Source organism: Erythrolamprus reginae, chromosome 3 (assembly GCF_031021105.1).
Source record: "Erythrolamprus reginae isolate rEryReg1 chromosome 3, rEryReg1.hap1, whole genome shotgun sequence".
NCBI lineage: Eukaryota > Metazoa > Chordata > Lepidosauria > Squamata > Dipsadidae > Erythrolamprus > Erythrolamprus reginae.
The window spans coordinates 226,770,174-226,793,979 of record NC_091952.1 but is presented as its reverse complement, the minus strand read 5'-3'; the positions used below and the strand labels follow the sequence as shown (position 1 = coordinate 226,793,979).

Sequence of the window (23,806 nt, the reverse complement as noted above, 5' to 3'; positions counted from 1 at the left end):
TTGTGAGCCGCTCCGAGTCTTCGGAGAGGGGCGGCATAAAAGTCCAATAAATAAATAAATGCTGCAACCTCCCCTTGTCCGTTCAGAGAAGCCGCGGCTGCAGTCCCAGCTTGGAAGGCAGAGCGGCGCTTCCTTCTCTGCGTCACCCTTTCAAACCAGCTGTGTTTACATTTTGCCGACAACTCCACGTTGCCGGGATTCTCTCCCTTCCGATTGGCTGCACCGCGCCGCTCGACTCCGCCCAGGGGCGGCGAAAAAAGCGCCAAACAAACCCAGCGGGCCCGGCTTGAAACTCGGGAGGCGTCCCCGAGCTTCTGGTGCTGCACCCCGCGGCCTTAAAGGCGGGTCGGGCTCGGCGTGGGGAGCCCTTATGAATCTCCCCACGCGTGGGAACGAGGAAAATGCTTGGGAAAAGGGACGCGGGGGCTTCGTTTTATTCCCTCGCGTGGGCTGATTCTCCGGGTGCAAACGTGAACCACCTCACCTGGGATTTCCAGGGAGAGATGAAGGCCGTCGAAGCTAACCCGGGGTGGCGGCAGCCCCACCGAAGGAGCCGAGGGCGGTCAGCCCTGCAGGGAGTCGCTGGCGGCGGTGATGTCAGCGAAAGCACATTTGGCGGGACTGGAAGGGGAAGGGAGGAAGCGCCCGGCCGCCAAGCAAGGCACTATTGCGCAATCGCCCGGGGTTGGGGTTTTTTTGAGGGGGGGAATATAGCATTTAGACTTATATGGTGCTTTTTGCAGGCATCTCTAAGCGGTTTACAGAATCAGCCTATCGCCCCCCAACCATCTGGGTCCTCATTTTACCCACCAAGAAAGGAAGGAAGGAATACCATTAGCATTTAGACTTACATACCGCTTTATGGTGCTTTTACAGCCCCCTCTAAGAATCAGCCTATCGCCCCCAAAAAATCTGTCTCCTCATTTTACCCACCAAGGAAGGAAGGAATAGCATTAGCATTTATATAAATCCAATAAATCTAATCTAATTTAGACATATACCGCTTCATGGTGCTTTTTGTAGGCCTAAGCGGTTTAAAGGAATCAGCCTATCGCCCCCCAACAATCTGGGTCCTCATTTTACCCACCAAGGAGGGAAGGAATAGCATTAGCATTTAGACATACAGTATATCGCTTTATGGTGCTTTTTACAGCCCCCTCTAAGCGGTTTACAGAAGCCCCCCAACAATCTGAGTCCTCATTTTACCCAGGAAGGAAGGAAGGAAGGAAGGAAAGAAAGAAAGAAAGAAAGAAAGAAAGAAAGAAAGAAAGAAAGAAAGAAAGGAGAATACCATCAGCATTTAGACTTATATACCGCTTCATGGCGCTTTTACAGGCCTCTCTAAGCGGTTTACAGAAACAGCCTGAGCTGAGTCAACCTTAAAAGCAGCCCGAAGCGCAGCGCCTCCGGCTGGCGCTTCTTTTTGCGAAGCGGGTGCAGGAAAAGAGAGATCCCCCCCAACCCAAAATACCCCAACGTGGCCCCGTGTTTTGAGGAGCTACCTTCAAAATATCTTCCTTCCCTCCACCTGCAAAGGGTGGTGGTGGTTTTAACATAGTGGCCTCATTTTAAGTGTGTGGAGGGGGCCGGGAGTTTCTCGTTGCTGGGCTGAGGAGAATCGGCCTTCTCTCTCGGAGGTAAATGCCCGACTTTGGCTACAGGTTTGAATCGCCCGGAGGGACGAGACAGGCGGGAGAAATCCTCAGCCCGGGAACCGCAGGCGCGGACTGGAGGGGACGAGCCGGGGAGCCGCGCATGCGCGGAGGCGGCCCATATAGAGCCTTGGCGCCGGCGCCAGCTGAGAACAGTTCATTTTTTCCTGCCAGGCTGAAGCGACTGAGGTGCGGTGCGCGCGGGGGGCTCCGGCGGGGGAGGGGCGGGGGGAGGACAATGCCCGAGGGGGGGCACCTTGGCTGTGTGTGACCCCCCACTCCTCCAGCCGCGCGGTTTTCCTCTGGGAGCAATGGGTGGATGGCGGGGGGCAGCGGCTGTGGAGATGCTTGGGAAAACTGCGCCCCACGATTTTGAGGGGGGGTCTTTGGGGGGGTCACGGGCGGGGTTGGGGGCGCGATGGGCAGCGAGGCGCTAGGCTCTCCTCGCCGTGTGGAGGGTGGGGGGGAAGGGAAGCCAGAAGGCGGGATGGCCAGCCCGCCGCCTTGCAAGGCTTTTTTGGAGGGAGAATAAGGCGGGGAAGGGGAAATAACGGGGATCCCCGGCCCATCCGACCTCGGGGGGGGTCAGCACGGAGGGGTGTCGTGGCTGGAAAAAGGGGTGTCTTCCCCTAGGGCGGGAAGGAGCCGCTTCTGGGGGGGTTTCTTATCTCTGCCCCCCACCCGGGTATGAGAAGAAGCGATTTTGGGGGGAAGGTGAAACTGAGGCTGCATATTGGGGGGGGGGGGCAGTTTCCAGCCTTGTCCAAAGTGGGGATCAATGAAACTTTATAACGCGGGGGGGGGGGGTTATCCTAAAAGGTAGGAATCCCCCCCCCCCGGGCTCGATGGCCCGCCTTTAGCTTGGGAGTGCCGGGTATTTTTTGGGGGGGGGAGGGAGAGAAAGCCGCGTTTGCAAGAGGGTGGATTTTTTTGGGTGGTGGTGGTGGTGCATAAGCCCGCCAGTTCATTTCCCGGGCTGCCCCAGCCACTTACCCTTCTCTCACCCGCCCCCCCCCCCACCCCCAATCCAGATGGGGTGCTGGGCATGCGCGGAGGTGGAAGGCGCTTTCTCACCAGAAGGCGGGAGAGAGAGACAGCCAGTTTGGGGAGAAATGAGGGGGGGGGAGGCGTTTGTCCTCCAAAATAACCCCCCCTCAAAATATTTGCCCTGGGGGGGGATGTCGAAAGACGGGTGGGGGTGGGAGGTATGTGGGTGTCGCTCCATTTGGAGGGAAACCTTCATACCAAGAGTGAGGGGGGAGGTTTCTAAGGGTCCCCTCGGAACCTTTCTGTCAAAAGTCTCTCCGAGTATCGGGGTGCCACAAATGAGGCATTTCGCCCCCCTCCCCCCCAATAAGTCACTTGAAGGCGGGAAAGGCTTCCTGTTCTCTCTCGTGTGACTCTGTTTAAAGGGGTGTTTCCACCACAGCCCGGTTCCCGCTTGCGAGATTCCCCCCCCCCCCACAAGGGGGTTATTATTGAACCCCGTTTACTTCAACACCACCACCCCCGGATCCAGCAACCTCACGCCGGCTGAAGAGCGGCGACAATCGGGACTCGGGTGGACATTTGGGAGGACGCGCCAGAGAATGAAGGCTGCTCGCTGCTGCTGTTGCCCGCCTTCTTCACTTTACCCGCTCTCTGCAAATTGGCGCGGGGCTGTTAAGAGCGGAGAAACGGGGGGAATTGGAAGAGCGAACGGCAGGATCGGGCCCCTTCCCGCCCAGGGGAAAGAAAGAAGGGCTGGTTTGGGGGCGGGGGGGAAGGAATAATCGAAGTTTTTTTTTGTTTTGGGTTTGCTGAACAGGAGAAAATCACAATGTATCTGTTTTGTAGTCATAAGTGAACCACCATAATAATAGATAAAATATAAAGGCTACAGAATGTTAATATTTGATAATATGATTACTGATTACAGTAGTCAGTATGTATTTATTTCTGTGCCTAGAAAAGTTTCAGGTACAACAAACACCCCCCCCCCCTCGCTCTTAATGAAGGTACAGTTGTGGCAGTTCTTAGATTTTCAGTATATCCTATGTATCTGTATCACTTAATGTTGGATTATAAAATTCTCACTTCATTGTAACTCATAACTGTACAGGGCAATGGTAATATTTGTCGTTGCTTTCGAGAAAAGAAAGAAAAAGTGCCTCAAAAAGCAGGATCTTTAAAATGTAGTACAAAATGGCTACTGTGAGGCAATAAATGGAAGTGGGCGAACCTGGAATTGACTAGATTTCTTGGAAAGGATGGAAAGGCGATTTTTACTTCTAAGGCAGGGATGGGGAACCTTTTTCGTGCTGAGTGCCCAATGCGCAGGCGCGCACCCCCAAATTGCAATGCAAGTGCCCTGCCCCCCTTCATCTGCCCTGTCCCCCATCCCCCCCATGCATGTGCCCATCTCCCTCACCCATTTTTGGCTTCCAGGTTGGTGCAGGAGGCCTTCCAGGCCCAAAACAGGGTATGGGGGAGCATGCATACGCGAATTCTCCAAATGCAATGCGAGCGCCCCTGTGCATGCGCCCTGCCTCCCCACATGCATGGCAGAGACTGAAGACCAGACAGCGGGAGCTGTGTGGATGCACGGTGGAGCCGGGCTGGGGTGGAGCTGGGGTGGGGTGCCAGAGGTTTGCCATCACATTTCTAAGGGGTTAGACTAGTGTTTCTCAGCCTTGGCAGCTTCAAAAGTATGCGGATTTAAACCCAGCCAATAATTCTGAGAGCCAATAATTTTGAATCAATAATAATTCAATTCATTGCTCAGCCACTAATTCTGAGAGCTGAAGTCCACACATCTTCGAGCTGCTATGGTTGAGAAATACTGGTTTAGAGAAATCTGTTATCTTAGCTTGAGACAGTGTGCCAGTCTCCCAATTCAATTCATGCCTGATTCAGGAATGCAGAATTTTTCCAGGATGAAACATGACTGGTATGGGCAGTTTGCCCAATTAATTTTCCAAACTTTCCAAGGCTTTTCAGGAGAAACAGGAGCCTGCCTTTCTGCGCAGCACTTGTTTGTTGTGGTTGTATATTTCAGAACCTGGATTTCAGAAGCATATATTTGAATGTATTCCTGCTTGGACGGAGAGGGGGTGGTCGGACTAGATGATCTAAAATGTCCTTTCCAACTCTGTTAATCTGATGTGACGGAAATTTGTGCATTGGTCCCTTGTTTGTTGTCCTTTATGTTACTGTAGCAAGTGTTAGTGCAGTATGCAACTTGCATGCATACATAAAAACAAGTTCCCTAACTTATGGGGTACACCAAATGAAGCAATTTTTCAGAATAAGTAATTGAAGCCCGGAATTTTCACAAGCTAGTGTTTAACGTAGAAACTGTGGCTTTGAATTAACATCTGATCCTTCTGTTATTTGCAGGAAATAATCTGGAATTTCCAATAAGATGTCCCGACGAAGGTAATGATCACTTTTATAATTATACAATGCAAGTAAATCGGTGTACTCTTCTATGTCTCTGATGGAATAAAACATCTTTCTTTTCTGCAGTAGCCGTTTGCAAGCTAAACTGCATCAGCCATGCCAGGTCACACCTCCAGAAGACCTGGAGGTCCCATTGTCACTTCAGAACAGAAAAAGGAAATCGATGCAGGTGGGTTGGAATTTTAAGAGTCACACATAGAAAAAAGATGATGTATGAACTGGGGTGACCTTATGCAAGGATAAGTGAATGACAAGGGAGCTGTGAGCTTATCCACCTGTTTATTGGACCTGTGTCCCTTTGGCTGGTTTCGATCAGCAGAGAGGTGACATGAGGCTGGATCCAGGCGGTGACCAACGGTTTGTTGATGGGTCCTTCCCATCCCCTTTAAAGGATACGGTAGTGCGTCCTGAATGACAAGGGAGCGCTGAACTCTTCCACCTGTTTATTGGACTCATGTCCCTCTTGGCTGGTTTCGACCAGCAGGGAGGTGACACGAGGATCCAGGCGGTGACCAACGGTTCGTTGATGGAGGGGTCCTCCCCATCCCCTTTAAAGGAGGCGGTAGTGCGTCCTGAATGACAAGGGGGCGCTGAATTCCTCCACCTGTTTATTGGACTCATGTCCCTCTTGGCTGGTTTCGACCAGCAGGGAGGTGACACAAGGCTGGATCCAGGCAGTGACCAGCGGTTCGTTGATGGAGGGGTCCTTTCCGTCCCCTTTAAAGGAGGCGGTAGTGTGTCCTAAATGACAAGGGAGTGCTGGACTCCTCCACCTGTTAGTTGGACTCATAATAATAATTTACAGTATTAGATTTGGATGCCGCCCCTCTCCGAAGACTTGGGGCGGATCACAACATAACAGTAGTACAGTACATAACAAATCTAATATTAAATTTAAAAAGTCAATTAAAACATTAATGTAAAATAATCCATATCATAAAATCAAAACTATGGACTCGTACACACTCAACCCAGTTAATCATCATCATGTCCCTCTTGGTTAGTTTCGACCAGCAAGGAGGTGACATGAGGCTGAATCCAGGTGATGACCAACGCTTCGTTGATGGAGGGGTCCTTTCCATCCCCTTTAAAGGAGGCGGTAGTGCGTCCTAAATGACAAGGGAGCTCTGAACTCCTCCACTTGTTTTTTGGCCCGTGTCCCTCTTGGCTAGTTTCGACCAGCAGGGAGGTGACACAAGGCTGGATCCAGGTGGTGACCAAAGACCCCCTCCACAAGTCCAATAAATAAATACAACTTTGCTGATGGAGGGGTCCTTCTTGTCCCCTTTAAAGGAGGCAGTAGTGCGTCCTCTCCTTAAGAAGCCTTCCCTGGATCTGGCTACTTTGAATAACTCGTCCTGTCTCCAACCTTCCCTTTTTAGGGAAGGTTGTTGAGAAGGTGGTGGCGTTCCAGCTCCTATAGTCCTTGGATGAAGCCAATTACCTGGACCCTTATCAGTCTGATTTCAAACTCGGCTACAGCACCAAAACTGATGGATGATCTCTGGCTGGCCTGGGATAGAGGTTATTCCTCTATTCTGGTGCTTCTTGACTTCTCAGCAGCTTTTAATACCATCGACCATGGTATCCTTCTGCGCTGACTTTGGGGGTTGGGCATGAGGCACCGTTTTGCAGAGCTTCTCCTTCCTCTCTGGTTGGTCTCAGTTGGTGTTGGTGGGGAAATCAGAGATCACTCCTAGGCCCCTCCTTTATGGGATGCCTCAGGGGTTGGTTCTCTCCCCCCTACTGTTTAACATCTACATGAAACTGCTGGGTGAGATCATCTGACGACACAGGGTGAGTTTCCAACAGTACACTCAGCTGTACATCTCCACCCCGGATCAATTCAGTGAAGCAGTGGAGATGATGTGTCTGGAGGCTGTGAGGGTCTGGATGGGTGTCAACAGGGTCAAGCTCAACCCCTGGAGTGGCTGTGGGTTTTGCCTCCCAAGGACAATTCCACCTGTCCTTCCATTACTCTGGGAGGGGAACATCTGACCCCTCAGAGTAAGTCCGCAACCTGGTAGTCCTCTTTGATCCACAGCTGATGCTGGAACAACATCTCTCAGCTGTGGCATGGGGGACATTTGCCCAGGTCCGCCTGGTGCACCAGTTGTGACTCTATTTGGATTGGGAGTCCCTTCTCACAGCCACTTATGCCCTCATCACCTTGGGGCTCAATTACTGCAATGTGCTCTACATGGAGCTACCTTTAAAGAACGTTAGGAGACTGCAGTTAGTCCAGAATGCAGCCGTGCGAGCCATCATGGGTTCACCAAATATACACATATATCATCATCACTCCGTGAGCTGCACTGGCTACCGTTTGGACTCCGAACACAATTTAAAGTGTTGGTTATTACCTATAAAGCCCTACATGGCTTAGAACCAGATTACCTACTGGACCTCATATATCCCAGCCGCTGGTCAGATTCCACAGAGTTGGCCTCTTCCAGTTCCTGTCAGCCAAGTAGTGCTGGCTGGCGGGGCCAGAGGGGAAGGGCCTTCTTTGTGGTGGCTTCGGTCCTCTGGAATCAACTCCCTCCAGAGATTCACACTGCCCCTACACTCCTGGCCTTTTCAAAAGCTTTTAAAACATGCCTTTGCCGGTACGCCTGGGCCTGTTGAGGGTTAACACTCTGCTCCGGCTGGTAATGCTGATGGTATTGGATGAATCTTGGATGAATGTTTGCAGTTTTAAGATTCTGTATTTGTTTTATTGCCACTTTTGTAAGCCCATTGTGATGAGGGGCGGCATACAAATCTAATTAATAACAATAACAACAACAATAATAATAACAATAATGAAATCTGATTGAGTGGGACCCTGAGTACATGTCTTCCTCAATAAAATCTGACACTTTAACCATGACCTGGACCTGCTTTTTCTACTGCCCCGATTTCACTTTAAAGTGACACTTGTCAGGGAAAACTCAAGTATATGGCAGTAGCCATATTCGCACATCCAATGGAAATATTTGACAACGTAAAAAAGAATCCCCTTTACCTATTAATATGAGATTGACCTTACTTGATTGCAAAAAAATCCTTACATTATTTTATTTCCTTTTTGATTAAAGAAAGTATATGTACAGCTGTTTAATAATCATGAAACAAAGTTGGATAAATATCAGGATCTGATAAATATTTTGAACAACAAGCCATGCATTTAAAACCTTATTTTTTTGTTGCTGGGCCCCAATTCCATCTGTCCGTCCATAACCCTGGGGGGGGGGATTATTGACCCCCTCAGCGAGGGTCCCTCCTCGATCCACAGCTCACATTAGACTAGAGAACCATCTTTCAGCTGTGGCAAGGGGGACGTTTGCCCAAGTTCGCCTGGTGCACCAGTTACGGCCCTATTTAAACCAGGACGCACTGTTCACAGTCACTCATGCCCTCATCACCTCCAGATTCGACTACTGTAATGCTCTCTACATGGGGCTACCTCTGAAGAGTGTTCGGAAACTTCAGATCGTGCAGAATGCGAGAGTAATCCTGGGCTTCCCTAGGTATGCCCATGTTGCACCAACACTCCGCAGTCTGCATTGGTTGCCGATTAATTTCCGGTCACAATTCAAAGTGTTGGTTATGACCTATAAAGCCCTTCATGGCATCGGACCAGAATATCTCCGGGACCACCTTCTGCCGCACGAATCCCAGCGACCGGTTAGGTCCCACAGAGTTGGCCTTCTCTGGGTCCCGTCGACTAAACAATGTCGTCTGGCAGGTCCCAGGGGAAGAGCCTCCTCTGTGGCGGCCCCGACTCTCTGGAACCAGCTCCCCTCGGAGATTAGAACTGCCCCCACCCTCCTTGACTTCCGTAAACTCCTTAAAACTCACCTCTGCCGTTAGGCATGGGGGAATTGAGGCATTCCCCCCTCCCCCGGGCCTATACAATTTATGTATGGTATGTCTGTGTGTATGTCTGGTTTAATAATGGTTTTTTAAAATGTTTTAAATTTATTAGATTTGTTGTGAATTGTTTTATTGTATGTTGTGAGCCGCCCCGAGTCTACGGAGAGGGGCGGCATACAAATCTAATAAATAAACAAACAAACAAATAAATAAATAAATAAATAAATTGTTTGAGAAGCTCTTGACGAATAGGAGGAACTGGATATTAGTTCATTGCTGCTTAAGTATTAATGGTTTTTGTTTGTTTTCCAAAGGACTCGAAGATAGATGAAGAAAATGTGGGATATCAATATGAAATTAAGGTATGGTTGTTCTGTATAATACTGCTTTGAAATATAATGGGATTCAGTTCTTCAGAATGTGGTAATTTAGAAAGTATGTGTGGATTCAAAGGGAAGATTTTATTCTTTCCTGTATTGGCAAAATCTAGTTTTAATGAATGTGTAAGAAGGGAAGGCATGACATGCTTTTAATGTTATAATTTGTTTATGAAGACCATTTTTCAGTAAGGTAACATTGCATTTTAGTTCCCAGAATATAATTGCTTACTTAGAATAAGTATGGCTGATAACATAATATGAGTGACATAAATTCATATTTAAAAATGTGTTTTTCAATGGTGGGATGAAGACATTGCTGTTTGCCAAAAAACTATCTGAAAACTGCATTATTATCTTATTTTTTAGAGCTGTTGGCCATCCACAATATCAGGCGGTGTATCTCCTTGCATAATAATTGAAACTCCACACAAAGAAAGTACAACTACGGACTTTTCCAGATTCAAAAAATACAGGTTTAGAAATCTCTTCATAAATCCATCACCCTTACCGGATCTTAGGTAAGCTAGATGTGCAGAAAATTTATTAGAAATATTGCTACGTATTGATATATCAATGGAGAAAGTAGGATATCCCTTCAGAAAGCCTCATACATAGCTATGGTTAAACTGTACCTAAGTATGTGTTGCCTAAAAGAAAGACGTATAACGTTACTTAGATACAGTAGGTTTTAATAGGCTTGAAGTACCCTGTCTTCCATTGAGTACCTGTATAATCCACAAGTCAAAAAGATGGCGGTGAAAATATTTACAGAGCAGAGGTAGTAGTCAGCAGGTTCTGATCAATGTTGGAGAGCCGATAGCAGAAATTTTGAGTAGTTTGGAAAACTGCTAAATACCACCACTGGCCCCGCCCGTATCTATTCTCTGCCTCCTGAGTCCCAGCTGATCTGGAGGAAATGGGGATTTTGCAGTATCCTTTCCCTGCCATGCTCACCAAGCCATGTCACAAAACTGGTAGTAAAACATTTTTTGAATCCCACCACTGTTAACAGACCCCCTCATATCCTGAACTTAAATTGTTTCAACTCCTGTCCCAGTGATCGCGAATCTTTTTTTCCCTTGGGTGCCAAAAGAGCATGGGCCTGCACTATCACGCATGCCCAGGTGCCCACACCCATAATTCAGCACCTGGGGAGGGCGAAAACAGTCCCCCCCCCCCCAAAGGCCTTCTGGAGGCCAGAAATGGCCTGTTTCCCAACTTCTGGTGAGCCCAGTAGGTTCATATTTTGCCCTCCCAGGCTCCAAAGGCTTCCTTGGAGCCAGGAGAGGATAAAAACACCCTCCCCTATCCCCCTGGAGGCTCTCTGGAAGCCAATAATAATAATAATAAATTTATTGTCATTGTCAAAACAACGAATTGTCATTGGCAACCAAAGTCGTGTGACACCCAGAGACCAGTCCCACCATACATAAAGTCAGAATAGGTAAATTAAAAAAAGGAATAAAAATAGAATAAAATGTCCCACCCACTACAAATTCCCCAGCCTGAACCACTCAAACATCTACATGACAGACCTAGTAATATTGTCCAACAGTTCACTGATGGTGACCCTTTAGTTCGTTGTTAAGTGTGAGTATAGCTCTGGGATAAAAACTATTCAGGAAACGTGTGGTCCGAGTTCTAGTTGTTCTGTATCTTCTGCCAGAAGGTAACAGTTCAAAAAGATTGTAAGCAGGATGAGAAGAGTCTTTGAGAATGGTATGCACCTTCCTAGAACAGCGAGATGTGAAGATGTCATCCAGGGCGGGTAGCTGGAGCCCAATGATGTTCTGGGCAGTTTTAATAATTCTCTGTAGAGCTTTTTTGTTCACTACAGAGCTGCTCCCATACCAAGCTAGAATGCCGTATGTCAGCACACTCTCAATGGTGCTGCGATAGTAGGACAACAGTAGATGCTGAGATCATTTTACCTTCCTGAGCATTCTCAGGAAGTGCAGCCTCTTTTGTGCCTTCTTTACAAGCATATTAACATTCATAGTCCATGAGAGGTCCTCTGAGATATAAGTGCCCAGAACTTATGCCCTCTCAGGGCCTCTTTGTGAGCAAAAAATCAGCTGGCCAGCACACACGTGCATATTGGAGCTGAGCTAGGGCAACAGCTTGCGTGCCAGCAGATGTAGCTCCACATGCCACCTGTGGCACCCGTGCCATAGGTTCGCCATCACTGTCGTACCCTCGAAACGACGCTATAGGGCACTGCACACCAGAACAACTAGACATAAGAACACTTTTTCCCTGAACGCCATCACTCTGCTAAACAAGTAACTTCCTCAACACTGTCAAACTATTCATGAAGTCTGCATTACTATTATTATTAATATTCTCATCGTTCGTATCACTCATCTCCTTCCACTTATAATTGCATGACTAACTTTGTTGCATATATTCTTATGATTTATATTGTTTCCTAGTATGATTGATTGCTTACTTGTACCCTATGACTATCATTAAGTGTTGTACCTTATGATTCTTGTCTTTTTATGTAAACTGAGAGCATATGCACCAAATACAAATTCCTTGTATGTGCAATCACATTTGGCCAATAAATTGTTCTGTTCTGTTCCGTTCCGTTCTATAAAAGTAATGTCATACTGCATTTGGACAATGTGCCTAACAATTCAAAAAGATTGATAAATAAATCATGCTTGGAATCAGCAGTGTTTTGGCTAGCACTTATGGTTCTGTGCAGAGTTGGGCAGTCAAAATGTGTTTCCTGTATAACTATTGCTAAGGAGGGTATATAAAAGGGTCACACTTAACTTGGCTCCAGTGATATATGGAACATAATAAAGAACCCACCAGTGCAGCTGTTTTAAAAGTTTTGGTGTTGGTCTAAGTTTTCAAAGATAATGCTAAAATCTAAAATCTTGATTGGACAAGTGCACTTTGGAATGTAATTGACTATTTGCCAGGATAAAACTACCTGCTTGTAGTCACTTGATGATCTTTCATTCCAGGAACAACACTTGAAAATAACAGCTGCATTTTCTCAATATGGTTGTTGTACCACCACCACCCTTCATTTTGAGAGTGAAAATGGGAGCTCTGAGTGCATATATAACAAATAAAGCATCTCTTCTTGCAATCTCTCTTTTAAAAGATGAAATTGTCATTAAGTGATCTGTTTTGTTGTTAAAACTGACCAATATGACAATTTTTTGTTCTGAGGATTCAAGTGTAAATAAAACAGTTAACTGATTTTTCAAATGTGGGACTTACTATATTTTGGTATGGTTGCTGTAATAAACATTCTATTTTTAAGTAGACAGTAGAATTTAGGTATATAATTTCTCAAAAATCCAGGATAAGCTATAGCTTTGCATAGAATATGTGTTTTGATCTTGCTCAAGCTATTTTTTTGTTTTCTGCTTTTGCGAATAACAGTCTTCTGTGTTTCAGTTTTGTATCAAGTGAAATGTCTGTTTATTTTTCTTCTGGCTTTTTTGTATTTATGAAAGATAACAGTATTGAAAAACAACTAGGAAATTCAATAAATAAAATGGCACTTAATTTCATAGCATTTAACAGAATCACTGTTAAAATGTTTTGCTTTAGTATTTAAAAATAATAAATTGGGTTCACTAAATAAACAGAAGCACTTAGTTTCAGAATCAAATACTTGTGCCAAAGCAAATTAGCACGTTTGCTTTTTCTTTTATCTGAAATTTTATTATTTATCTTAATTTTAGTTGGGGAAGTTCTAGAGATGTTTGGTTCAACATTCTCAAAAAAGAAAACAAATATTCTCACTGCAAACATTTCACAACACTACACACAAATCTACAGCCACATATGAGATCAGTCCTACTGGATTGGCTTCTAGAGGTAAGTAACGAAATAAGATTGTAAAACAACACTGACGGAACAGCATAATGTCCAAGAATCTTAAGCATTTAATTTGTTTACTTTTAACAATGTATATTTTCCTTGTTAAGTTAAAGCACCAGTTTTAAATTAAGTATTTAACATTTCTTCTAGAACTTTAGTAAAAGAGAAAGGTGGATTTTACAATCAAATCTGTTCAGTAAAGTAGCAAGAAAGAAAGGTGTTTTGTGAACTCCACCTACCTGTTTGCTTGACTTCTCTCCTTAAACTACATGCATCAGCAAGTCATCTATAAAGGAATACTTGCAAGCTTGCAACTTTAAATGTTTCATGTATTGGAAACCATTATGTGATTGAGGAATCAAACCTGCATATATAGGATTTTATGTTAAACACATACGCACATGGAGAGAGAGGTGGGGGGAGAGAAAGGCAGGCAACAGAAAAGGCACTGCAATAACAACATGAAAAGTATTAATAATAATTCCATAGTTCCAGGTATGCTTGCTTTGCATGTGAAGAATTATTAGAACAAAATCAAGCAAAAATATTTTCCACCTTATTAATTTTTATTTAAAATTAAGGGCATGTAATATCAAAATGAATTTTTCACCAACTATTCAAAATGTTGTTTGCTATGCATTTCATTACAGGTTTGTGAAGTATACACACTTCATAGAGAAACATTCTATTTGGCCCAAGACTTTTTTGATAGGTTTATGTTGACTCAGAAGGACATAAATAAAACCATGCTTCAGCTTATAGGAATTACAGCCCTGTTCATTGCTTCTAAGCTTGAGGTGAGTAGAGACATGCAATACATTTTTACAGATATTTTATTATATTTTATTTTCCTCAGAATAATCCTGTGAGGTAGTTTGGGCTGAGAGTGAATGATTGTCCCAAAATCACCCAGCCAACTTTCATGCCTAAAATGGGGCTAGAACTCACAGTCCCCTGGTTTCTAGGCCAGCACCGTCAACCACTACATCAAAGTGGCTCTCCAGTTTTTCTTGGAGTCACCAGGAGTAAAATCTGACTTGCAAGCAAGCAAGCAGACTAATAAAAAAGGTTTTAAATATCTAATTTTCAGTCAAATAAAAAAACATAAGGCCTAATCCCCAGTACATAACTCATATAACTTGCAAAAATCTAATGACACCTGAGGAAGTATTGGGTAGATTTAGTGAATTTGTTTACAAAGTAAGAAACAGGCTCTGCAACTAATAGAAGTGTGATGGGTTCTTATTCACGTGACTGGGTTTGAGATCAGATAAAAATAGTCTCTTCTGAAAGTAAAAGTATTTCAGGAAATTTCCTGAAAATATCCAAATGTTTCCCCTTTCATAGTCTTTAGGGATATTTCTGACCTAGATTTACTAAAAACAAAGCACTTATAGTCAGCTTTTAAGATGTCTACCTAGTTGATTTTTTTTAATTTGGGAAGATAATGCATATGATACATATTGCCGATTTGCCGTGTCATTTTACTCAGTATATTGAAACTCATTTAGGTTAAATACGGTAACTCAGATTTCTAAAAAATTGGAAAGCTGGTGCAATTTAGGAATAGATATCCTAACATGGACAACAGTTATTTGTAGATTGATTTTTTTGTTGTTGCAAAGTTAGGGCAGAACAAGGAGAATTATTAGTGGGTTTCTGATATATTAGGGATTGCATAGGAGCACCACTGTTTTATACAATAGATTGTATCTATGTAGCCAGTTATGTTTTCTGTGGGAAATTAAAAATATCAGTAACTGAATTGAGTTTCTTCTAAGTTGTAAAACTAATATATATATATTTATACTGCATAGGGATGTAGAAAATTCTAATCATCAGTTCTGCAAAGTCTGTTTTAACACTATTTCTTCTTTTTTAAAGGAGATATATGCTCCTAAACTGCAGGAGTTTGCCTATGTTACTGATGGTGCTTGCAGTGAAGATGACATTATAAGGATGGAACTAATTATATTAAAGGTAACAAAACAATTTGAACTCTTCTTTCTAGGACTGATATACTACAAATTAGCAATAGCAATAGCACTTAGACTTATACACCACTTCACTTCCAGCTCTTCCGTAAGACATCCGTAAGACCTGAGTTGCATTGGTGCTGTAATAGCAGTTTCGCCTTACTTGAGAGCAACTGGCTGGATTCAGGATGCATCAGATCTGACCTGCTTTGGTGCTTGTTGGTAGCAGTCAGATGATTGATGGGAGAACAAGATCTGCCCAGTGTCCACTGGCTACTTCATGCTGGGGCAGATGGGTCCTTTCCCCTCTAGGGTTAATCTGATTTGCAAAGATGGTGGTGTTCTAGGAATATTCTACAGGACAGGCATTTCTCTTTGAATGTGCACTTGAATGTATTCCAGGTTTTGGTTTCTGAAATGCCATAATAAATTTACCAACCTCTTATCTGAAAAGCTTTTAAATACTGATTTATAAATGCTGGGTCTTAATTCTTGCCTTAAAGTTGTATACTATTAATCACCTGGGAAAAATCCTCTTTAAAAGAAAAGCGATTTAAACACATTTATTTTTTCCAGGGTAATAGTTGATGGAAGAAAATGTAACTGTCATTATTGAAATAAAGAAGAATTAGGACTAGGAATTGTTCATGCTAGTGGTCTGATTCTAGATATAACTATATGTAACTGACACAGCAGCACCATTATCTCGTTCCGGCTGGTGAACGCTGCTTACCTCTTGCCCATTCATCATCTGGAAAGTTGCAAGTTGCATGTACCTCCCTCTGTGGCAGAGATTTCCAGCCTCCCCATGAGTTTCCTGGCCAGACCCATATTCCAGAGCTCTGATCACAGGACTAGCCATTGGCCATCCTGGAGCAGCTCCTCCACCTAATTGCACCGTCGACCACCAAAATTTTTCAATGGATCATCAGTAGTCTGCAGACCACCAGTCATTGACCTCTGCAATAGACAGCCCTCTAAACATTGTTTTAATATTTGTAGGCTCTTAAGTGGGAGTTGTGCCCAGTGACTGTAATCTCCTGGCTGAACCTTTATCTTCAAGTGGATGCAGTGAAGGATGTTCCCAAGGTGCTGCTACCTCAATATTCTCAGGAAAAGTTTATTGAAATAGCACAGGTAGGTTTCTGTTACAGCTTGCATGGCATGTAAAACTGGGGGAACCACTGATATTACTGACAGTCAAACTATTGTCATTCTAGATAGCATTAAGAATGAAGGACAGGAAGCCATAATATGCAACCGTTTTATGCTGTATCCATGCTTCTTTTTTAATTGCATGTCTCTTTCATTGTATGACCTCTGATGCATTGTTCTCGAGCTAAGAAATGTTTCTTTTTTGGGGAGATTCTTTTACAGCCTAATTTTTCTTAAAACTATATTCTAAAGATATTTTACAGCAGTCAGCAGTTGTTTAAAATGAATGTACAGTATGTGTGTGTGTATGTATCACGTTTTTGCTGAATTTTTAAAATTAAGTATAAGTATATACACACACACTGCTCAAAAAAATAAAGGGAACACTCAAAGAACATCCTAGATTTGAATGAATGAAATATTCTCATTGAATACTTTGTTCTGTACAACGTTGAATGTGCTGACAACATGTGAAATTGATTGTCAATCAGCATTGCTTTCTAAGTGGACAGTTTGATTTCATAGAAGTTTGATTTACCTGGAGCTATATTGTGTTGTTTAAGTGTTCCCTTTATTTTATATATATTGTATGTAATGTAGATGCAAGGAACCAGTTTTAACTTTCTTTGGAATGTGACAAAGAAAGATAGCATTACCTGTTAACCTCCATGTATTAAACAAGCTATAATTGTAGTTCATAGTTATATAACGTATTTACAGGTAGATTTTTGTTTGATTTACATCAGATACAGAGGTGGTATTCACTTACCTTCCTTACCAGTTTGCAAATGTAAGCGTGACTTGCACACATACATGCGACTTCAAAATGTGCCTAAATAGGATGGCATAGAGCCGGGAGCAATTTCTGCTACGGGTTCGGGCGAACTGGTTGAATACCACCTCTGATAAGAACATAACATAAGAAGAGCCATGCTGAATTGGGGCAAAGCCCATCGAGCCTGGCATTCTGTGTCTCACAGTGACCCACCAGTTGTACATGGGGATCTTGTGCAGAAAGAGAAAGCAAAACCCTCCCTTTCCTTTGACTTCCAACAAATGGTACCCAAGGAAATCCTGTCTTGGACATCCGTTTCAATAAACACCGATACATTTAAGATATACAAATGTTCCTGACTTCGTAGTAAAAGCGAATGATTCCCTTTCCAAAAGAAGAAAGCTGGGAGACAGCTTTACACTAAGTTAGCTAAGACACTAAAAATAAAACCTTTGGCTCAAAATACCTTAATTCTACATTTATGCCTTGATCTCTGACTCTCAGTCAAAGAGCAGAGAAGAACTCTGTGTTCAGTTCTGGAGACCTCACCTACAAAAAGATATTGACAAAATTGAACGGGTCCAAAGACGGGCTACAAGAATGGTGGAAGGTCTTAAGCATAAAACGTATCAGGAAAGACTTCATGAACTCAGTCTGTATAGTCTGGAGGACAGAAGGAAAAGGGGGGACATGATCGAAGCATTTAAATATGTCAAAGGGTTAAATAAGGTTCAGGAGGGAAGTGTTTTTAATAGGAAAGTGAACACAAGAACAAGGGGACACAATCTGAAGTTAGTTGGGGGAAAGATCAAAAGCAACATGAGAAAATATTATTTTACTGAAAGAATAGTAGATCCTTGGAACAAACTTCCAGCAGACGTGGTTGGTAAATCCACAGTAACTGAATTTAAACATGCCTGGGATAAACATATCCTAAGATAAAATACAAAAAATAGTATAAGGGCAGACTAGATGGATCATGAGGTCTTTTTCTACCATCAGTCTTCTATGTTTCTAACTTGCAAGTCTGAAATCTGTTTAACCACTGGCTAAGTTTCAACTTAAGGCAGATGCATAATTTATTTAATTCAATAAACTGAATCTAGATAGATCTACTAAAATGAAGAGAGTAGGTAAGTGGATAGAAAATCTAAGCCTCCAACCAAATTGCAGACTACTGTAGGCGGGAAAGCAAAACACCCACTTGACTGGGCTTTGATGTATGAAAGTTGTGAGCCCTAATGAGCTGCTCTGTGGTGCTCGGCTTCAGTTACCATCAGCTTTGCATGAGAAATTAACACTGATTGGGAGGCAGACCCACAGTACAAATATAGGCTGTGAGTCAAATGCAGATTTAATGAGCCAGTAAATCAGAGTTTTTCTAATATTAAAAATGTAGAAAAGATATTATCGATTTTATACTGAGCTTATATGAACAACAATTGATGTAAAGTTGTTTCTAATGATACGTATGTCATTCCACAGCTTTTAGATCTCTGTATTCTAGATGTCAATTCTCTGGATTTTCAATATAGGATATTGGCAGCTGCTGCCCTCTGCTATCATACCTCAGAACTAGTAGTAAAGAAGGCTTCAGGTATGGTAAACTATGAATAATTGGTGTTTTTTTTAATTTTCGTTTTAGGAAATTAATGTATGTGAGTCTGCAAGAGTCATAAGACAATGAGGGGCACAATATTCAATAAATTTGGCATATTCATGACATGATAATAAAAGTGATGAATTATAGTATCTCCCTCCCATCCTAACTCTGTGTTTTCTCAGTTAATTGAAGAGTGAGCACATAGATCTTCTAGAACAGTGTTTTTCAACCAGTGTGCCGTGGCACACTAGTGTGCCGCAAGACATGGTCACGTGTGCCGTGAAGCTCCACAAGAGAGAGAAAGAGGGAGAGCGAAAGAAAGAAAGAGAGAAAGAGAGAGAGAGAAAGGGAGGGAGGGAAGGAAGGAGGGAGAGAGAAAGAGAGCAAAAAAGAGAGGAAGGAAGGAAGAGAGAAAGAGGGATGGAGAGAGGAAGGAAGAGAAAGGGAGAGCGAAAGAAAGCAAGAGAGAGAAAGAAAGCAAGAGAGAAAGAGAGGGAGGGAAGGAGGGAGAGAGCAAAAAAGAGAGGAAGGAAGGAAGAGAGAAAGAAAGGGATGGAGAGAGAGGAAGGAAGGAAGAGAGAAAGAGGGAGAGAAATAGAGTGAAAGGGAGGAAGAGAGAGAATTTTTTTGTCCAAACTTTTTTTAGCCCCCCCATTCCCCCCCTGCTCAATGTGCCCCATGATTTTGTATATGTAAAAAATGTGCCGCAGCTCAAAAAAGGTTGAAAACCACTGTTCTAGAAAAATGGCATCTAAATGTTTTCGTTCATCGTCTTTTAATAAAGCTCATGGAAGGAAATCATGAAGACAAACAGGAGATCTTCCAAACAGATTCCTGCACAGAATTAAGGGGAAATGTTTGTGGGAAATGAAGTGCCAAATTCTTTTTTCAGTTTGTCGGGTTAATAATACTTAGGAAATTCATCTGTCAAGGAATCACACTTCCAATTCAATCACATCATTTCCTCAGATTATGTTAATGAAAGCTGCAGGATTATAGGAAAAGTAGCTCTTTAATAAGCTACCAATAAGATGCACGTGAATATATATTTCCCCTTCAAAAACAAAATATCCTCTCTATTTTTTTCTTATATTGTTCTCTCTTCAGAAGCCATCAGAATTGTTTCACTATACCATGCAATCCAAAAGAGGGTAAAAAGCAAAATTACTGTCCAGTTTTTAACACAGTACAAATTCTCACACTTACTTTAGAAGCCATTTTTCTTTTTGAAGATTCTGTTGCATTTTCTACATGTATTGATTTTGAACACACCTAAGAAGTTTAAATATCGAATAATTAAATCTCAAGAGAAATCCAGTAAACTCTTTAAAAAATTGTATACTTTTTTTTGGAATGGTATATATTATTTTTAATGTTGTTTATAGCAATATCATTATATAGTTATCTTTTGAACGAAGGAAGCATTTTCTCTATCTAGTTTTAGTTACAAATTTAAAAAGCCACACATATAGGCCCTAGAACAGCAAAGGATTAAAAATGCTTTTTCTCTTTTGCCTTGAACACTTGATGGAGAAAATAATGTAAAGAATGAGGGGAAAATATGACTAACTATTTTCCACTTTTCTTCTTTGGGCTCTTGGATAGTTTCCTTGCTCTGCTCACTGATATGCAATAATTTAGAGTATTAAGAGAAAATAGCCATATTTCTTTCTGCATTCTCCTCCTTCACCTTCATTTTTTAAACTTTGATTCACAATGTTTGCAATTCTATTCAGTTTTCATGAGAAAATTTTTGCCCTTTTGAACTTTTTTTATTTTGAACCTTTGCAAATAGTTCTCTTGTGTAGTCCTTTTCTCAGTTGTTCCATTTTGGTGTAAATCTTTTTACTATTCATTAGATGAATATACTCCTATGATTTATATGATTCACATTAAAATCCAATAGTGATTAGTCCCAAATAAACATGACTAGCCAGGGAATAAGAAGTGTTTTATTCTATTAAGTGTCAGACTATATAAATGTTAATTTTCAATTATATTTCCATTCCAACGACTTACTTCCTGTTATATTGCATTTGCGGGTGTATTTTATTATATGTAAAATAATTATTCAGATCTTCACAGGACACTTCATTTCAGTGATAGCTGAGCGCCATGCTGCTTTTGTTCCTTTGCTTGCAATAGTGAAGAGATGTTTGAGTGTTTTGGCAGGCCAGATATTGGTGGGTGCTAGAGATTGCTAAAAGAAGACCGAGGCAAAACTGTCCTGCACTTACAGTGACTAGAAGAGGCTTCCGTGTAAGAGCAATGCAAAAGCTTCTTCCAGCTTTGCAAATTAACAGAAGTAAAAAATAAACAGGAAGCTTTGAGACATTAGTATATCACAGATGTCAAGTATTTCAGATAGCTACAGTAAATTGTTTCACTTTGTTTTTAGGATTGGATTGGGCTAATATTGCAGAATGCGTAGAGTGGATGGAACCATTTTTCAAAGTAGCAAAGAAAATACCAGTGAAATTGAAAAATTTCAAGAAGATTGCATTGGAAGATAGACATAACATACAAACCCATACAAACTATTTGGATATGTTGGTAAGAATGAATTTTCCCTCTTTAAATGTGTTTGGTCTTCCACTATGATTATACTTTCTTGGAATTAGAAGAATGCTTATTTATATATTTCCTACCTAATATAGTTACTTCAGAGGTGGTTCCTACCAGTTCAGACCAGTTCTATAAAATGGGGAGTGGGAATTTCCCATGCTCGCCAAACCAGCAGCGATGGCCAGCTGGACACGCCCTTGAACCAGCTCTTGTTGGCGCCATAAGTAGTATCATTTTGTTTTTAGCTTCTGCACACACGCAGCTGTGTTTTGCTTTTGTGCACGCACAGGTGAGGTTTTAGCACTGCGCATGCGCAAAGCACAATGTATGAACAAGCGAACTGGCAGCAAGGTAAGCCAGAACCCACCCCTGAGTTATTTGCTGGTAGTATGCATTTTCCTATGGTTCTAAGATGACAAAAATCATACTTCCATCTACCAGGGTCTGGACAGGGCCTAGACACGGTGTCCAGCAAACCTGGAAAAGAGGGAAATCAGGGAAATCGGCGGTTCAGGAAATATCAGGGAATTATCAGGGTATTTGGGAAAAAACTGAATAAATTGGGGGGGGGAACAAACTGTATTAAAATGTTTTAAAAGTCACGGGAAAATCATGTAAAAAAAAAGATCGCAAGTTAGATGACAAGTTACAGGGAAATGTCAAGGAATTTCAAAATGCTTTCCCCCTGGACACTGCTAGAACATTGGAATGAGGAATACCTGGAAACTAAAGAACCTCAGTTTAAATAGTCATGAGCAAAAGGATTGTCAGCAGAAAATGTTAGCACCATATAGTCATCTGTGGAGATTTCCAGCTTCAGTTACAGCTGCTGACAAAACATGCAACAATTTGACTAGCATTATGGATTCTGAACTATCTGCTGATTTAATGATGACTAAATGATGACTTAGTAAATTTGACTACCATATGAAACTGTTCTTGCAAGGAATGATCATCAATAGGAAGCTTATAATAACTTTTTGAGATATGTGAAAGCCAGTGTTGGTCAAGATCCAGTGAGTCCCAGGTTAAAGTCCATCCTCAGTCCCAGGAGTTTTCAGTGACTTTGGACCATCCATTCCCTTTTGGCCCAGAATACCTTGCAGAGTGATTATTTCACCTTTCCAAAGAGATGACACACTGTGGCTAGGAAGATTTTTTTTCCTCCTTTCATCACAATAATGTTCTTTTTACTGGATGGAATGAAATTAACAAGTTTCTTTTTCTTTTTATTGGATAGGATGAAATTAACTATGAAGTAGCGGTACCCAGTCAGCTATCACCGGTATCTACGGGAGGAATAATAACTCCTCCAAAGAGTTCTGAAAAGTGAAAATCCTGTGTGCGAAGACTGGGATCTTTGTTAAGACTGAATATACACAGATTTACACTTGATGCAACTGAAGGACATTCACATGCAGCTGGCCTGGATCTTTTACATTTGAAGCCCAATGAGGCCTAGAGAAATTGGACTTCTGATTAACTAAATTCATAATTAACTATGGATTTTTAACTTAAAATTGTCTTAAGCAACTTTTAATTTTTTTAACAGATGCAAACGAATTCATCAAATTTAGTTATTTGTGAATTTAATAGTACTGTTTCGCCAATTGTCTATTGGTGTATGCTGGTTTTGCATAGGATCATACATTCTTGTGATCTGTGATGATAAAACAGTGAGTGAAGAAGTCTGAATCTAAGGACTCTACAAAGTGAGTCACTTTTCAGCTTGCACATCAGTGCAGTCACAAAGAAAAAACCTTTTTAACCTAAGCCAACGTCCCTACTGCCATACACTTATTAGTGTAACTAAGGAATGATAAATTGCCTTAATATAATAAAGCATAAGTAGTGAATGCAAAGACTGAAAAACTTTACTTTTAAAGGTAAAGAAGCAGTTTAAGAATTTTCCACTTAAACTGGAACATCTTCAGTGAACAGCTGTTGTATCCTACCTCTTTCCTCATGAAGTGCTACTATATATATTCTACAAACTGGCTGTCTACAATGCAAGAGAAACAAAGACTGGACTGCAGTAAGGACAGCTTGAATGCAAAGGAAAGCTACACTCTGAATAGTAGGCCATTGTTCATTACAATTGACATCTATTTTTTCACATGCAATAAACAGCTAATCTAATTCTGTATATGTGCAAAAATGAGGGAATTTATGTTTTATAAATAGGACAATACCACACAGTATGTTTATAAATATGTATTATAAAAAAATTCTCATGTTAAATAAAGTGTTGAAATATCTTGCAACGGACATTTTTCTTCTTATATTGCAAAGGAAAATAAGTTTCTAAAAGTAAAGCTTTGCCATTGCTTGAAGAAACTTCTTTTTTCGTCTTTGAGCAGCAAGCTGTAGTACTTCTTCTGGGTTGCTAGAATTCAGTTCCGTTTGTCCAATAGCTTTAATCTATGTGCCCAAAGATCAACAAAAAAATAATAAGTTCTTATTCACAAATTTTGGGGAAAGGGTAATGTTTTAAATGTAGAAATTCTTAGAATTTTCTTCTTAGAGATTCAATATATGAAGCTGTAAGAACT

The 23,806-nt window shown here is 42.0% G+C and overlaps 2 protein-coding genes across 4 annotated transcripts in view; one reads left to right on the top strand and one right to left on the bottom strand.

Annotated features, from left to right (window-relative positions):
* The first annotated feature begins 1,586 nt into the window (after nt 1-1,586).
* CCNE2 (cyclin E2) lies at nt 1,587-23,518 on the top strand. Of its 3 annotated transcripts, none has more exons than XM_070748040.1 (12): nt 1,587-1,637; nt 5,031-5,069; nt 5,160-5,262; nt 9,266-9,313; nt 9,698-9,849; nt 13,042-13,177; nt 13,831-13,977; nt 15,065-15,160; nt 16,159-16,293; nt 18,572-18,683; nt 21,088-21,242; nt 22,495-23,518. In XM_070748040.1, the coding sequence occupies exons 2-12, from the start codon at nt 5,056-5,058 to the stop codon at nt 22,585-22,587; spliced, it is 1,191 nt and encodes a 396-aa protein (XP_070604141.1). In that variant the 5' UTR covers nt 1,587-1,637; nt 5,031-5,055; the 3' UTR covers nt 22,588-23,518. The 3 variants fall into 3 exon arrangements, with proteins under 3 accessions (XP_070604141.1, XP_070604142.1, XP_070604140.1); XM_070748041.1 differs by lacking the exon at nt 1,587-1,637 and adding an exon at nt 1,662-1,841 and having other exon boundaries at nt 5,163-5,262; XM_070748039.1 differs by lacking the exon at nt 1,587-1,637 and adding an exon at nt 1,798-1,841.
* The window catches only part of INTS8 (integrator complex subunit 8), a 29,684-nt gene continuing 29,333 nt past the window's right edge, over nt 23,456-23,806 (bottom strand). Inside the window, exon 28 of the mRNA XM_070748038.1 lies at nt 23,456-23,675. Within this exon, the coding sequence (XP_070604139.1) occupies nt 23,559-23,675 (117 nt within the window). The 3' untranslated portion in view covers nt 23,456-23,558. The remainder of the gene's footprint in view (nt 23,676-23,806) is intronic.